General features: G+C 37.7%; 1 protein-coding gene across 8 annotated transcripts in view; it reads left to right on the forward strand.

Annotated features, from left to right (window-relative positions):
- The window catches only part of LOC141502677 (phospholipid-transporting ATPase ABCA3-like), a 312,244-nt gene that overhangs the window by 89,641 nt on the left and 205,725 nt on the right, over positions 1 to 16,878 (forward strand). For all 8 annotated transcript variants that reach the window (XM_074207528.1, XM_074207521.1, XM_074207520.1 and 5 more), the window contains one exon: positions 15,173 to 15,257. In XM_074207528.1, the coding sequence (XP_074063629.1) occupies positions 15,204 to 15,257 (54 nt within the window). In that variant the 5' untranslated portion in view covers positions 15,173 to 15,203. Of the gene's footprint in view, positions 1 to 15,172; positions 15,258 to 16,878 lie in introns of those variants that run through there.

Raw genomic sequence — 16,878 nt, forward strand, 5'->3', positions numbered from 1 at the left:
TTAATTCATATTTCATTGAGGAATTTGGATGCATTTAAAGTCTATAAATTTAATGCTGATATAGTTGCATTTTCTATTGTTTCTTTCTGTATAATGGAGTTTATTTATCCATGTTTAGTTTTTTCCTTTTTTAAAATTTATTTATTTATTCATTTTAAGCATCTATCTATCTATCTATCTATCTATTTTTGTTTATTTATTTATTTATTTATTTATAGGTTTTATGGGCAAACCGAGTTAAATGGCTTGCCTAAGGCCACACAGCTAGGTAATTATTAAGTGTCTGAGACCGGATTTGAACCCAGGTACTCCTGACTCCAGGGCCGGTGCTTCATCCACCTAGCTTCATCCATCCATACGCCACCTAGCCACCCCGCCACCTAGCCGCCCGTAAATTTATTTTTATTAAAGACATTATTTGAGTTTTACAATTTTACCCGCAATCTTGCTTCCCTCCCCCACCCCCACATGGAAAGCACTCTGTCAGTCTTTACTTTGTTTCCATGTTGTACCTTGATCCAAATTGGGTGTGATGATAGAGAAATTATATCCTTAGAGAAGAGTAGTATAAGAGGTAACAAGATCAGACAATAAGATATCTGTTTTTTTCCTAAATTAAAGGGAATAGTCCTTGCACTTTGTTCAAACTCCACAGCTCCTTATATGGATACAGATGGCACTCTCCTTTGCAGACAGCCCAAAACTGTTCCCGATTGTTACACTGATGGAATGAGCGAGTCTTTCAAGGTTGAACATCACTCCCATGTTGCTGTTAGGGTGTACAATATTTTTCTGGTTCTGCTCATCTCACTCAGCATCAGTTCATGCAAATCCCTCCAGGCTTCCCTGAAATCCCATCCCTCCTGGTTTCTAATAGAACAATAGTGTTCCATGACGTACATATACCACAGTTTGCTAAGCCATTCCCCAGTTGAAGGACATTTACTCGATTTACAATTCTTTGCCACCACAAACAGGGCTGCTATAAATATTTTTGTACAAGTAATGTTTTTACCTTTTGTCATCATCTCTTCTGGGTATACACCCAGTAGTGGTATTGCTGGGTCAAAGGGTATGCACATTTTTGTTGCCCTTTGGGCATAGTTCCAAATAGCTCTCCAGAAGGGTTAGATGAGTTCACAGCTCCACCAACAGTGTAATAGTGTCCTAGATTTCCCACATCCCTTCCAACAATGATCATTATCCTTCCTGGTCATATTGGCCAATCTGAGAGGTGTGAAGTGGTACCTCAGAGAAGCTTTAATTTGCATTTCTCTAATAATTAATGATTTAGAGCATTTTTTTCATATGGCTATGGATTGCTTTGATCTCCTCATCTGTAAATTGCCTTTGCATATCCCTTGACCATTTGTCAATTGGGGAATGGCTTTTTGTTTTAAAAATATGCCTCAGTTCTCTGTATATTTTAGAAATGAGTCCTTTGTCAGAATCATTAGTTGTAAAGATTGTTTCCCAATTTACTACATTTCTTTTGATCTTGGTTACATTGGTTTTATCTGTGCAAAAGCTTTTTAATTTAATGTAATCGAAATCATCTAATTGGTTTTTGGTGATGTTCTCCAACTCTTCCTTAGTCATAAACTGCTCCCATTTCCATAGATCTGATAGGTAAACTAGTCCTCGCTCTTCTAATTTGCTGATAGTATTGTTTTTTATGGCTAAGTCCTGTAACCATTTGGATCTTATCTTGGTAAAGGGTGGGAGTTTCTTCCATACTAACTTCCAATTTTCCCAGCAATTTTTATCAAAGAGGGAGTTTTTATTCCAATGGCCCAACTCTTCGGGTTTATCAAACTACAGATTACTATAATCATCTCCTGCTTTTACACCTAGTCTGTTCCACTGGTCCACCACTCTGTTTCTTAGCCAATACCAAACAGTTTTGATGACTGATGCTTTATAATATAATTTTAGATCAGATAGGGCTAAGCCACCTTCTTTTGCACTTTTTTCATTAAGCTCCTCGCAATTCTTGACTTTTTATTTCTCCATATAAATTTACTTACAATATTTTCTAACTTGTTAAAGTAATTTTGGGGAATTTTGATTGGTAGGGCACTAAACAGATAGTTTAGTTTTGGTAGAATTGTCATTTTTATTATATTAGCTCTACCTATCCATGAGCAATTGATATTTGCCCAGTAATTTAAATCTGATTTAATTTGTGTGAAAAGTGTTTTATAATTGTTTTCAAAAAGATTCTGAGTCTGTCTTGGCAGATAGACTCCCAAATATTTTATATTGTCTGAGGTTACTTTGAATGGGATTTCTCTTTCTAGCTCTTCCTGCTGTTTCTTGCTAGACATATATAGAAAAGTTGAGGATTCATGAGGGTTTATTTTATAACCTGCAACTTTGCTAAAATTGATAATTGTTTCCAGTAGGTTTTTTTTTGGATGATTTCTTGGGATTCTCTAGGAAGACCATCATGTCATCTGCAAAGAGGGAGAGTTTTGTCTCTTCCTTCCCAATTCTAATTCCTTCAATTTATTTTTCTTCTCTAATTGCTGATGCTAGCATTTCTAATACAATATTGAATAGTAGTGGTGATAATGGGCACCCTTGTTTCACCCCTCTTCTTATTGGGAATGCCTCGAGCCTCTCCCCATTGAAAATAATGCTTGTTGATGGTTTCAAATAGATACTGCTAATTATTTTAAGGAACAGTCCATTTATTCCTACACTCTCTAGAGTTTTTAATAGGAATGGATGCTGTATTTTGTCAAAAGCTTTTTCAGCATCTATTGATATGATCATATAATTTCTGATAGGTTTGTTGTTGATCTAATTGAGTATACTAACAGTTTTCCTAATATTGAACTAACCCTGCATTCCTGAAATAAATCCTACTTGATCATAATGTATTATCCTAGTGATGACTTGTTGTAATCATTTTGCTAAGATTTTGTTTAGGATTTTTGCATCTATATTCATCAGGGAAATAGGTCTATAATTTTCTTTCTCTGTTTTAACTCTTCCTGGTTTAGGTAACAGTACCATATTGGCTTCATAGAAAGAGTTAGGCAGAGTTTCATCTTTCCCTATTTTTCCAGAGTTTATATAGGATTGGAACCAATTGTTCCTTAAATGTTTGGTAGAATTCACTTGTGAATCCATCAGGTCCTGGAGAATTTTTTTTAGGGAGTTCAATAATGGCTTGTTGAATTTCTTTTTCTGAGATAAGGTTGTTTAGGTATTTAATCTTTTCTTCATTTAACCTGAGCAACTTATATTTTTGTAAATATTCATCCATTTCACTTAGATTATCAAATTTAATGGCATTGAGTTGGGCAAAATAATTTCTTTTTTTATTTATATTATTTAATATTTATTCTCATTTTGTACAATTAATGTTATTTTTACATTAATAAAATATTCTTGTTTAAGAGTAAACGAGATACCCCCTCCCCCATAAATATAGACTTGCTTCAGCGATAAAGGGAAGAGAAAAAAATTAAAATTAAAAAAAATCATAGTAATAATTGTAGGTATGGCCAGGTGGCGCAATGGATGGAGCACCAGCCCTGGAGTCACGAGCACCCAAGCCCACATCTGGCCCCATACACCCCACAATCACCCAACTGTGTGATATGCAAGCCACCCAACCCCACTGCCCTGCAAAAACCAAAAAGAAAAAAGAAAAAAAAGACCCAAAATAAAATAAAATAGTAATAATAGTAGGGGTGGCTGGGTGGTGGACAGAGCATTGGCCCTTGAGCCAGGAGCACCCAGGTCCAAATCCGGCCTCAGACACCCAAGGATCCCCCTGCTATGTGGCCCTAGGCAGGCCACCCAGCCCCATTTGCCTTGCACCCCCCCCCCCAAAATAATAATAATAAAAAATATGCTTGAGTCTTTGTTCCAACACCAACAACTCTGTCGTAGTTGGACCACATTCTTTAGGATAAGTCCATGGCAAAAGTTACTTCCATATTTTTCCACTGTTGCCATTGCTGATCGCAACTTTGGTATTTCTCCACTACTATGTATTATATTTTCTCTCTCCTTTCACTCTGACTCTGCTGTAGGGTAGCTGAGTGGCGCAGCAGACAGATCCCTGGTCCTGGGGCCAAGAGGCCCGAAGCCCACATACCACCCCTTAGGCCCAGCACCCACCTGGCCCTGTGGTCCCAGACAGGCCATCCAATCCCAGCCCCTTGCAAGAAGTAAAAAAGAAAATGTGTTATATCTGGCCACTCTCCCCCCATGGTCCATCCTCTCCTCCGTCATTCACATCCCCACCCTTTCCCTTTGTCTCCCCCCTCCTTCTTACTCCAGATGTCTATACCCCATTGAGTATATTTGCTGTTTCCTCTCCTAACCACCTCTGATGAGAGCGAAGTTTCCCTCATTCCCCCTTGCCTTCCCCCCTTCATATCATTGCAATAGCTCATTATAACAAAGAAAAATATTATTATATGAAATATCTTGGCCTATTCCCACTCTCCTTTTTTCTTTCTCCCATTACATTTCCCTTTTTTTTTCTATTGACTCCATTTTTTACACCATATTTTATCTTCGAATTCAGCTTTCTCCTGTGCTTCAACTGTAAAAGCTCCCTCTACCTGCTCTATTAACTGAGAACGTTCATATGAGTATTATCAGTGTCATTTTTCTATGCAGGAATACATGCATTTCATCATCATTAAGTCCCTATATTTTCCCCTTCTCCTCCAATCTCTCTGCTTCACCTGAGTCCTGTATCTGAAGATCAAACCTTCTGTTCAGCTCTGGCCATTCCAAAAGGAACATTTGAAATTCCCCTGGTTCATGAAAGTCCATCTTTTTCCCTGGAAGAGGACATTCAACCTTGCTGGGTAGTTGATTCTTGGCTGCATTCTAAGCTCTTTTGCCTTCTGGTATATTATATTCCAAGCCCTACGAGCTTCCAATGTAGTTGCTGCTAAGTCCTGTGTGATGCTGACTGCAGCTCCACGATATTTGAATTGTGTCCTTCTGGCTGCTTGTAATATTTTCTCTTTGACTTGGGAGTTCTGGAACTTGGCTATGATATTCCTAGGGGTTGGTTTTTTGGAGTCTCTTTCACGGGGGTATTGGTGGATTCTCTCCATTTCTATTTTTCCCCTCTTCTTCCAGAATATCAGGGCAAATTTCCTGTAGTAATTCTTTGAAAATGATGTCAAGGCTCTTTTCCTGATCATAACTTTCAGGTATTACAATAATTTTTATCTTATCTTTCCTAAGTCTGTTTTCCATATCAGTTGTTTTTTCAATGAGATATTTCACATTTTATTCTAATTTTTCATTTTTTTGGTTTTGAAGTATTGATTCCTGATTTCTGGCAAATTCATCAATCTCCCTGAATTCTATTCTTTGTCTAAAGTATTTGTTTTCCTCAGAGAGTTTTCTTATCTCTTTTTCCATCTGGCCAATTTTTCTTTATAAAGCATTCTTCTCCTCAATAACTTTTTGGACTGTTTTATCCATTTGACCTAAGCTGGTTTTTAGCATGCTATTTTCTTCAGCATTTTTTTGGATTTCTTTGACTAGGCTGCTGACTTCATTTTCATGTTTTTCTTGCATGTCTCTCATTTCTTTTCCCAGTTTTTCTTCTAACTCCCTCATTTGATTTTCAAAGTCTTTTTTGAGCTCTGTCATAGCCTGAGCCCAATTTCTGTTTTTCTTGGAGTCTTTAGATGTAGGAGCTTGTGCTTCCTCATTTTCTGACTGAGTATTTTGATCCTTCTTGGGCTCATTTGCAAAATATTTCTCAATTGTGTTCCTCTTTTTTCCTCTGCTTGCTCATTTTTCCCAGCTTGTGCCTGTTTTGGGGGTGCTTCCTGATCTTTTGGGACACTCCCACAAGGGTCTCAGTGTGTGAGGTTCTGTCCTCCCTCCTGGTCTGTGAATGCCCATATGCACCCCCGCTGCCACGGGGCTGAGATGGGGGGGGCCCTGCTGCTCTTCTGGGGGGGGGGCTAGACTGGGATCAGTATCTGAATATGGTCAGAGCCCCAGATTCTTGTTCCAGGGACAGAGGACAGAGCTCTGTAGTCTCTCTCTCTTCACTCCCCTCCCTAGGTTCAATGGGGTCATGCCCTGGGGGCTCCTGCTTACCGGCTCCACCTGCTTCTGTTCCTGGATCTGGGCTGCCGAAAGACCACATTGCTCGCTGTGTGCCCTGAGGCCTGGGCTCCATGTGCTCATTCTGGCAGAGGTCTGCCGCTGTTCCCCCACTTTGTGCCTGGTGCTCCCCAGGGCGTAGATCAGGAAACTGCCCAGGCTGCTGTAAGCTGCGGCTCCCAGCGCCCTGGGGCTGCCTCCGGGAGGCTGAAGTTCTTTCACTCTGGCAGGCCACCCCTCTGGTGGGCTACCCCTCCGACCCTGGGGAGCAGAGCCTTTCTGCTCTTTTCTAGGTTACCTTGAGTAGGAAAACTGCCTCATTGGGTCCCTCTGTGGGTTCCATCTCTGCAAAGTTTACTTAGAGTCCTTAGCTTATGAGTTTTATCAGAGAGCACCTAAGACTGTATACTTCTTGGCTCTGCCCCCCCCCACTGGGCAAAATAATTTCGAATTATTACTTTAATTTCCTCCTCATTGGTGGTGAGTTCACCTTTTTTATTTATGATATTAGCAATTTGGTTTTCTTCTTTTTTTTAATCAAATTGACCAGAGGTTTATCAATTTTATTGTTTTTCATACCAACTTTTGGTTTTATTTATTCAATAGTTTTTTTGCTTTTGACTTCATTAATTTCTCCTTTAATTTTTAGAATTTCTAATTTGGTATTTAATTGGGGATTTTTGATTTGTTCTTTCTCTAATTTTTTTAGTTGCATGTTTATTTCATTGAATTCCTCTTTCTCCAATTTATTCATGTAAGCATGTAGAGCTATAATATATCCCCTTTGAGTCGCTTTGAATGAATCCCATAGGTTTTGGTATGTTGTTTCATTATTATCATTATCTAGGATAAAATGGTTAATTCTTTCTCTAATTTTTTTGGTCCACTCATTTTTTTAAAATGAGGTTATTCAGTTTCCAATTTGTTCTGGGTCTATATCTACTTGGCCCAGTATTGCATATGACTTTTATTGCATTGTGATCTGAGAAAGATGTATTCACTATTTCTGCCTTTCTGCAGTTGATCATTAGGTTTCTGTGTTGTAATACATGGTCAATTTTTGTCTAAGTTCCATGTACTGCAGAGAAAAAGGTATATTCCTTTCTATCCCCATTCAGTTTCCTCCATAAGTCTACCTTATCTAATTTTTCTAACAATCTAATTACTTCCTTAATTTCTTTCTTGTTTATTTTATGATTCGATTTATATAGATCTGAGAGTGGAAGGTTGAGTTCTCCCACTAGTAGAGATTTGCTGTCTATGTCTTCCTGTAGTTCTTTCAGCTTCTCCTCTAAGAATCTTGGTGCTGTCCCACTGGGTGCATATATATTCAGTCTTGTAATAACTTTATTATCTATGGTACCTTTTAGGAGGATAAAGTTTCCTTCCTTATCTCTTTTAATGCTATCTATTTTTGCTGCTGCTTTGTCTGAGATAAGGATTGCTACCCCTGCTTTTTTTTTTACTTCAGCTGAAGCAAAATATATTTTGCTCCAACCTTTTACCTTTACTCTATATGTATCTCTCTGCTTCAAATGAATTTCTTGTAAGCAGCATATTGTAGGATTCTGGTTTTTAATGAACTCTGCTATTCACTTACATTTTAAGGGAGAGTTCATCCCATTCACATTCAAGGTTATGATTACTAATTCTTTATTGCCCTCCATGCTATCTTCCCTCTGTTTTTATTTTTCCCCCTTTCCCCCTTACCCATATTCCCCAGTATTTTGTTTCTGAATACCACCCCCTTCAGTGTGTTTGCCTTCCTATATCACACCCTCCCCTTTCCCCTTTCCCATTTTCCCTTTTCCCTTCCCTTTCTTTTGTTATTCCCCCTTTTTTCCCCCACTCCCCTTCCCTTTCTCTGTCCCCCCCTCCCCTTTTCCCCTTTTAATACTTGAAAGGTTAGATGTTTTATAAGTTAACTGAGTATGTGTAGGTTGACTTTAAGCCAAGTCTGATGAGAAGATGATTCAGGTTTTTCTCTCCTCTGCTCCCTTCTTCCCCTCTATTACCATAGGTTTTTTTGTACCTCTTAGTGTAATGAGATTTACCCCATTCAATCCCCTCCTTCCTCCAGCCTCGTTCCTGTCCCCCTTTTTAAGGAAGTAGTGTTTTTTAGATTATTCTATCTAAGTCTTTTGAGTGTCTGTCCCTTCTAGGTCAGCATATTCTATCGAATAGAGTCAAAATTCCTGAGAGTTATGATTCTTTCTCCCAAGTGGGGTTAAAGCCAGTTACATCTCATTAGATAGCAGTCTCATGGATAGGTCATGAATGTCCATCATTTCTGGTTAGGTGTATTCTCTCTGTTAGAGTTACAATTCTCAAGATTTTTGAGAATCTTCCCCCTACCCCCCCATGCTGGGATATAGCCAGTTTCAACTTAGTGCATTGCATTTTTTTTTACCTTTTACCAACCCCCCCCCCCCTTTTTTTTTTACCTTTTCATGTGTCTATTGAACCTCCTGTTTGATGTCCACATTTTCTGTTTAGCTCTTGTCTTTTCATCAGAAATTTTTGGAATTCTTCCATTTCATTAAATGTCCATCTTTTCCCCTGGAAGAGAAGGCTCAGCTTTGCAGGAAAGTAGATTCTTGGCTGCATTCCAAGCTCCCTTGCTCTTCAAAATATCTCACTCCAGGCCCTTCAATCCCTTAATGCTGATGCAACCAGGTCCTGCATGATCCTTACTGTGGCTTCTTGATATTTAAATTGTTTCTTTCTGTCTGCTTGCAGGATTTTCTCTTTTATCTGATAGTTCTGGAGTTTGGCCACAATATTCCTTGGTGTTTTCATTTTAGGATCTTTTTCTGGTGGGGATCGATGTAATCTTTCAATAAAACTACTTTGCCCTCCGATTCCATGATATCTGGGCAGTTTTCCTTCACTAGATCCTGTAATATTAAGTCCAGGCTTTTTTTCTCTTCAGTGTTTTCAGGAAGTCCTATAATTTTCAGGTTGCTCCTCCTCAATCTATTCTCGAGGTCAGTGGTTTTGTTGATGAGGTATTTTACATTTGCTTCTATTTTTTCTATTTTTTATTTTGTTTAACTGACTCTTGCTGTCTCATGGAGTCATTAGTTTCTGTAGACTCCATTCTTTTTTGAGGGAAGGAGTTTTCTTCATTAACCTTTTGCAACTCCTTTTCCAATTGGTCAATTCTACTTTTGAAAGAGCTTTCCATTTGACCCATTGAGGTTTTGAGAGAATTAATTTCTTTTTGCATTTGCTCATTTGAGGATCTGAGAGAATTATTCTCATTTTGTATTGGTCCAATTGATGATCTGAGAGCTTTATTCTACTTTTGTATTTGTCCAGTTGTACTTTCTAAGGTTTTGTTTTCTTGTTGCAAGGTATTAATTGTCTCTCCCAAATTTTTAAGCTCCTTCCTTATTTCTTCAAGGAAGTCTTTCTGTGCTGGAGACCAGATTGTATTCTCCTCAGAGGTTCCAGGTCTCTCTGAGTTAGGGTCTTTCCCTTCCAGGAATTTTTCTATGGATCTACCTTTCCACTGACCCTTCTTCATTTTGCTAAGTCCTTGAGTTGGGGGCCGGGGCTGGTTCACCTGGGCTTGGGATCGCTAAAGGCTTTACTGAGTGCAATTTCTCTGGCTGGCCAGTAGGAGGTGCTGGTTGCTTTCTCTGGAGTGTCTGTGACCTTGGTTGAGGCCTTCTCCCTTTGCTTGAAGGGAGGGGTTGGAGCTATTGAATTCTTTTGCCTTCAGTGAATGGTGGGCTTTACCCTAGTCTAAGGTGATTCCTCAGCTGGGCTGGTTCTTCTGCTCACACACCTGGGCCTGAGGCAGAAGTAGTTTGCATTTGTTTGTTTGGGAAGAGGCCTCTGTGCAATGGAGGTGTGGACTCAGAGTTCCAGCAGCTCTTCTGCACCAGAACTCTCCCCCCCCCCCCCAGCCCTTTCTGCAAGCTCCTGGGGAACAGCACCAACACCAGTGCCTCTCCTCCCCAGCCGACCAAAGCCCATGCCATCCAGCCCCACTGCCAATCCAGCAGGTCCAGCTCTCAGGCCCCCAGATTCCCGGCTCCAGTTCAGCTGTTAATCTGGCTGATCTGGGGCTGATCCTCCCTCGGAGCCCAGACTCACCCACCCGAATTCAGCCAAAGCTGCTGCCAGAGATAAATCCCAAGGTAGATGTTCTTTCTCCTGGCTTTTCTTTCTGGGTTTTGTGGGTCAGATATCTTTTAAGAGGTTTGTTTCATGTGATAGATGGGGAAGAGATCCGGAGACTTTAGAACTGTGCCTGTCTTCTCTCCACCATCTTGGCCTGAAGCCCTTTTTAGTTTTTGAAGTTTTGTTTTTGCTTTGTCAAATAGCATGATTTTAACAATTAATTTTTTGGATCCACTTGATGCATAATAAAATTTTTTTCAATCCCTTCAGTGTTATTTGTCTCTTTGTTGATAAATATGTGGTGTTTGGTTTTTTTTTTAAAGGAAGAGCTTTATTTTCTTTTCTTTCTTTTTTTTTATGTTTTTGCAAGGCAAATGTGGTTAAGTGGCTTGCCCAAGGCCACACAACTAGGTAATTATTAAGTGTCTGAGGCCAGATTTGAAATCAGGTACTCCTGATTCCAAGGCCAGTATTGCACCACCTAGCTGCCCTGCTTTCTTTCTTTTCAAACTTAATCTTTTTTCTTTTTTTCCTTTATTTTTTAAAATTTTTTTTTGCACCAGTTTTTCAAGTAGAAATTTTTTCATTCTCTTCATTTTCTGTGCTTGCCTTTTATCTGAACCAGACTTTAATTCTCTGGTTCATGGTCCCTATAATTATCTGGTCTCTGGTCTCTATATTCCTGTAGGAATAAAAATTTCCAAGGTATCTAATATGATACCTTCCCTCCCCACCACTAATCAGTCAATTTCTACCATTATCTGTAGTACTTAACATTTTTTAATTTGTCTCATTTCCAGAACTATGCTAATTATTGCTGGTGTCAGAAATGTTACTTTCTCATGGAAAGAGCCTTTCTCTCCTGTTTCTGATTATATAGCCCCCATTAGTCTATACCCTTCCCTTATTACCTTCTTTTCTATTTTTGTTTCATAATTTCCCTTTGTTCATACTCTTCCACTACTTTTGGTGCCATTTATCCCAGGGATTTCAACTGTCTTGTCTGTATGTATGTATGTATATATGTTTGTATGTATATATATATATATATATATATATATATATATATATTTATGAGGAGGAACTTCTTAGAAACCCAATTTTTCCAAACAAACTAGTGTCAGATCTCCATCTCCCTTTATGTCTTTCTTTACTTATAGGAGTGTTCATGAATGGAGCTCTTTCCCATAACAAAGCAATACAAAACATTTCTACCCAACTTCTTCCTCTCCTCCTTCCCATTTCCTGTCCTCATCCACTCTCCCTCATTAGCTTTCTTTCTTTTATTGCAAACTCCTTAGTTTGACCCAGGCCCATCACACACCCCCAACCCCCCATTCCCTTCTTCTACTTTCATGTGTCCTCCCATAGAAGAGATAACAAAGCGAAACATCAGTTTACTTGTAGCCAGACTCTTGTCAGATTCTGTCCAAATTGTCCCAGGCCTACCTCTTCATTGTCACTTCCACCTGACCCCAGTGAACATTTAGAAAGAAGTCTCTTACTAGTCTTGCTGCTGCCTCTCTGGCTGGTGAATCCCTTGGCTGCTGCATTCTTCCATCTCTCCTACATTTCTATCATCTTAGGTGTTGTAGAAGCAAAAAATTCTATTCAGGACTGGTTTTAGTTCTGTGAATGTATGGAATGTTTTTTTTTCTAATTGAGCATCTATTTTTTTTTTTCATTATGGTTAAGCTTTCATTTTCAGGGTTAGGTCACTGGGACCACATTCTGAGCTCCCTCACTCTTCAGAACACATTATTCCATTATTCTCTCTTAATGATTTGTGTAAGTTTATGTTACATCCTGAAACTTTTCTTAAGGCATTAAAAAATAAAATACTTACTAGTATTTTATTTGACTTTCTAGGATTCTCTAAATCCACATTGTAATATTCTCTGCAAAAGTGATAATTTAAATTTTTTCTTTGCCTGTGTTCATTCTCCAAACTTTTTTATCATTGTTATAGATAATATTTCTTTTTTTGGGGGGGGGTTGCAAGGCAAATGGGGTTAAGTGGCTTGCCCAAGGCCACACAGCTAGGTAATCATCAAGTGACTGAGACCGGATTTGAACCCAGGTACTCCGGACTCCAGAGCCGGTGCTTTATCCACTGTGCCACCTAGCCGCCCCTAGATAATATTTCTAATACTTTATTGAATATTAATTGTCATTGTTCTGATTTTATTTTATTTCATTTTTTTGTCATTCAAAGTAATGCTGCCCTGATTTTGGATACTACTTATTATATTAAGGGACAATCTATTTTTATTGCTGTTTTTATCCTACTGTTTTTAACTGTGTTGAGTATTTCATCAAAACCTTTTTCTGAATCTCTTAATTTAATCATGTTTTGTTATCATTAATGTGACCATACATAATGATAGTTTCCCCAACACTGAACCAACCTTGCCTTCCTGGAAAAATCCAGTCTAGTCACATTATATAAACTTTGAGATATGTTGCTGTAGTCTCCTAGCTAATAGTGTGTTTAATTTTTTGTATTAATTTTCACTAAGGTTTTTGGTTTATACCATATTTCCCCATGTATAAGATGCATTCATGAAATGCAAAATAAGATGGCTTAGCTATACCAGATCTAAAACTATATTATTAAGCAGCAGTTAATCAAAACCATTTGGTACTGGCTAAGAAACAGAGTGGTGGTTCAGTGGAATATATTATGTTCAAAAGATACAGTAATAAATAACTAAACTAATCTACTGTTTGATAAACCCCAAAACTCCAGCTTCTGGGATAAGGACTCACTTTTGTCAAAGGACAAAACTTATTGGGAAAACTGGAAAATTGAATAGCAGAAACTAAACATAGACCAACAACTCATTCCATATACAAAGATAAGATCAAAATGGGTACATTATTGGACAAAAAGGGTGATAACACAAACCAATTAAGAGAGCACAGAATTATTTGCCTGTTGGGTTTATGGAAAGAGGGGGGATTTATGACCAAAGAATAGGTAGATAACATTGTAATTCAAAATGGATAATTTTGATACTATTAAGTTGAAATTTTTTGCATAAACAAAACCAGTACAACCAAGATTAGAAACAGGAATCTAGGAAACAGTTTTTATAGTCAGTTGTTAATAAAGGCCTCATTTTTAAAATATGTAGAGAACTGAGTCAAATTTGAGAATATAGATCATTCCACAACTGATAAATGGTTAAAGAATAAGAATAGGCATTTTCTGATGAAGAAACAGAAAGTATCTATAGTCAAATTAAATGTGAAATCAGTTATAGAAATGAAAATTAAGACATCTTCTAGGTACCATTTCACATCTATCAGATTGACAATTATGAAAGAAAAGGAAAATAATGAATGTTAAAGGGCACGTGGAAAAATTGAGATACTAATGCACTGTTGGTGGAATTGTGAACTGATCCAACATTCTGAAGAGCAATTTGAAACTATGTCCAAAGGGCTATAAAACTGTACATACCCTTTGATCCAGCAATACCACTACTAAGTCTGTATCCTGAAGAGATCACAAAAAAAAGGGAAAAAGACTCACATGAGTAAGAATATAGTAAGAATATAGCAGCCCTTTTGGTGTTGGCAAAGAATTGTAAATTGAGGGGGATACCCATCAATTGGGGAATGGATCAACAAATTGTGGCATATGAATATATTGGAATATTATTGCTATATAAAAAATGATCAGTTATATTTCAGAAAAACCTGTAGAACCTTATATGAACTGATGCTGAGTGAAGTGAACAGAACCAGTACTACAATGCATACCTTAACAGCTACATTGTATGATGCTCAGCTATGATAGACTCAGTTCTTCTCAGCAACAGAGATTGAAGATAATTCTAAAAGATGTGTTATAAATGGCTCATAATTATACTTAGTCCAGAGTGATTAAAATTACTGCAGAAAAGGGTCATTTCTCCTAGTGATTACATTGTTAGATTTGGAAACAGGAAGATATGGGTTTGAATCCTGCCTCAGGAAGCTTTTTGTTGTATGATCAATTTTCCTAATTTCCTTGAGCCTTTGTTTCCTTATTTATAAAATGAGAATGATAATAGTATCTGTTATGGTGAAGAACAGATCATATATAATTTTAAAGTACTTTGCAAACCTTAAAACACCATATAAGTGTGAGCTATTGAGAGACTTGGATTCAAGAAAATCTGAGTCTGAAACTAACTTTAGGTGCTTAGTTTGTAATTTCTGACAATTTATCTAACTTCATCTCTCAAGTTGTTCATCCCTCAAGTATTTATTTCACAAGGTTACTATGAATATCAGCTAGGATTGATGATGTTTGTTCTTTATTCTCAAAGAAATGGAAGAAGTGATATCATGACAAGCACATAAATTAAATTTGAATGGGGGGGGGGGGCTCTGCTAAGTGTCCAGTGGACAGTGGACAGATATGAATCAGGATAACTGGAGATGGCCCTCGATGCAAGGCAATCAGGATTAAGTTACTCGCCCAGAGTCACACAGCTAATTAGTGTCAAGTGTCTAAGACCATATTCAAACTCCCATCCTGATTCTAAGGCCAGTGCTCTATCCACTACGCCACCTTGCTGCCCCTATCAGCTAAGATTACACACTCATGTGTGTATACACATACACACATGTGCACATGCATCCAATACAAGGAGCTGTGAAAAATACCTGTGAATGTTATATCATCAGTAATTTTATTGAATGAATGAATGGTGGAAAGAACATTTTTGGAAAGAGAATAAATAAAGTTGTAGAGCCCCTTTATTTTGGTTATCTTTCAAGAATAAATAATTTTTTTTAAAGAAAATGATACAAAGGAAATTAGAGTATAGGAATATTTCTGTTACTACATGTATATATATATATATATATATATAAACATAAATATATGCATAAGTAAATATACATATTTATTGAACCATACGTTTTTTATATTTCATTTCAGAGTCATAATAAGGTTCGACTTGGCTAGAACAATGAATTGGTTCAGAGACTTAATGCTTCTTATTTGGAAGAATTGTACTTTATTGGTGAGTACAAACATCTTTGGGAAAATATTGGAGGAGCTAATGACCCAAGAGGAAAATCATTTTCTTTCAGTTTCTTAGGTTTTTTCTTTGTTGCTGTTGTTAATGTTGAAATTATAGGTAGTTGTAGGTCAGGAACTGATACTGGGAAAACAAGGAGGTGGAGTAAGAGACTAAAGAAGACATGAATAGGGGGTAATTAAGAGCTCAGTGAATAGAGCATCAGCCCTGGAATAGGGAGGGCCTGAGTTCAAATTGGTCTCAGACACTTAATTTCCTAGCTGTGTAATCTTGGGCAAGTCACTTGATCCCATTGCCTTATAAAAGAAAAGAAAAAAGAAAAAAAACAAGCCATGAATAGCAAATAAGTCTGTTGTCCAGAAGCCTCTGTTAATAAGTTGAGGAAATCATTGTCATAAAATGATTTATAGGCACCAAACAATCAAGATACAAATATTAGAAATTAAAAAAATAGGTGTAGACATTCAGACTTAGAAAGCAGAGGGGAAAAATAGACACATTTGCCAAAGGTTTGAGAAAAGTATGAATTTAATACTAATCAGGCAGACAGGAATCAAAAAAAGACACAAACACCAAGGATAGACAATAAAACTTTAAGTAGACAGGAATCAGGAGATAATGGGAGCTGAAGAGGATAATGAAAAATTAGTAAAATTAATTAATTCAAAAAAAAAGTCCAAGAAAATATTTTGGGATCCAACACAGCCAGAAATTGCACTTGCTATTTTTTTAAGAACTGTGCTGGAAAGACCAAACCTCCCTCCCAGCCCTCAAGGAATTCACTTTCTAATTGGGGAGAAGACAAGTATAATAATGTACACAAAAGATCCAACTGGGAAGATGGAAAGTCATCTCAACATGATTTCACTAGAAAGGGAAGGTAGGGAGGTAAAGAAAAGGAGACAGGTGAGACATGGTCACGTTCCAGACATTAAGATCAGTTAGGGAAAAGATCAGTAGATTGACAGTCATGTTCAAGGAGCAAGTTGGATTTTAGAGCTGGAGGAGAATAAAATATAGGGTAACTAGGGAAGGGATCTGATTGTAGAGAGCTTTATACATCAAGGAAAACCCTTTCTATTTTATCCTAGAGGTAATAGGAAGCTGTTGGATTTTGAGTAAAGGGGCAACATGGTCAAATATGCTTTAGGAAGATCATTGTGAGAGCTGTGCAGAGAATAGACTGGAGTAAGGAGAGATTTGAATTACTGAGACCAATTACAGTTATCCTTTCCATATCACAGGGGTTAGGGGCAAAGTATATGCTGCCTCACTGAAAAATCTACCCTTAAAACCTTCAAAATCCCTCAAAATAAGAATTATGTTCAAGAAGTAAAGTGATTGATTTTTCACCAGAGCCCAATATATCAAGACAATAAAGAGGAAGAGACCTGATTAATGAACAGCAGGGAAGAGATGGAGCCATGACCACAACTAAGAACCTCCTCATGGAGCATTCCTGCTAGTCCAGCACTTAGCACTAGGATTTTGTGCTCTGGAATCAATTCAGCAATTTCTTTGCTCCTGTTCCATATATCTCTGCAAGTACACCATGCCTCTGCTGTCACTCCACTATTCTGTGGGAACAAGCAACAAACATCTA

Source organism: Macrotis lagotis, chromosome X, assembly GCF_037893015.1.
Source record: "Macrotis lagotis isolate mMagLag1 chromosome X, bilby.v1.9.chrom.fasta, whole genome shotgun sequence".
NCBI lineage: Eukaryota > Metazoa > Chordata > Mammalia > Peramelemorphia > Peramelidae > Macrotis > Macrotis lagotis.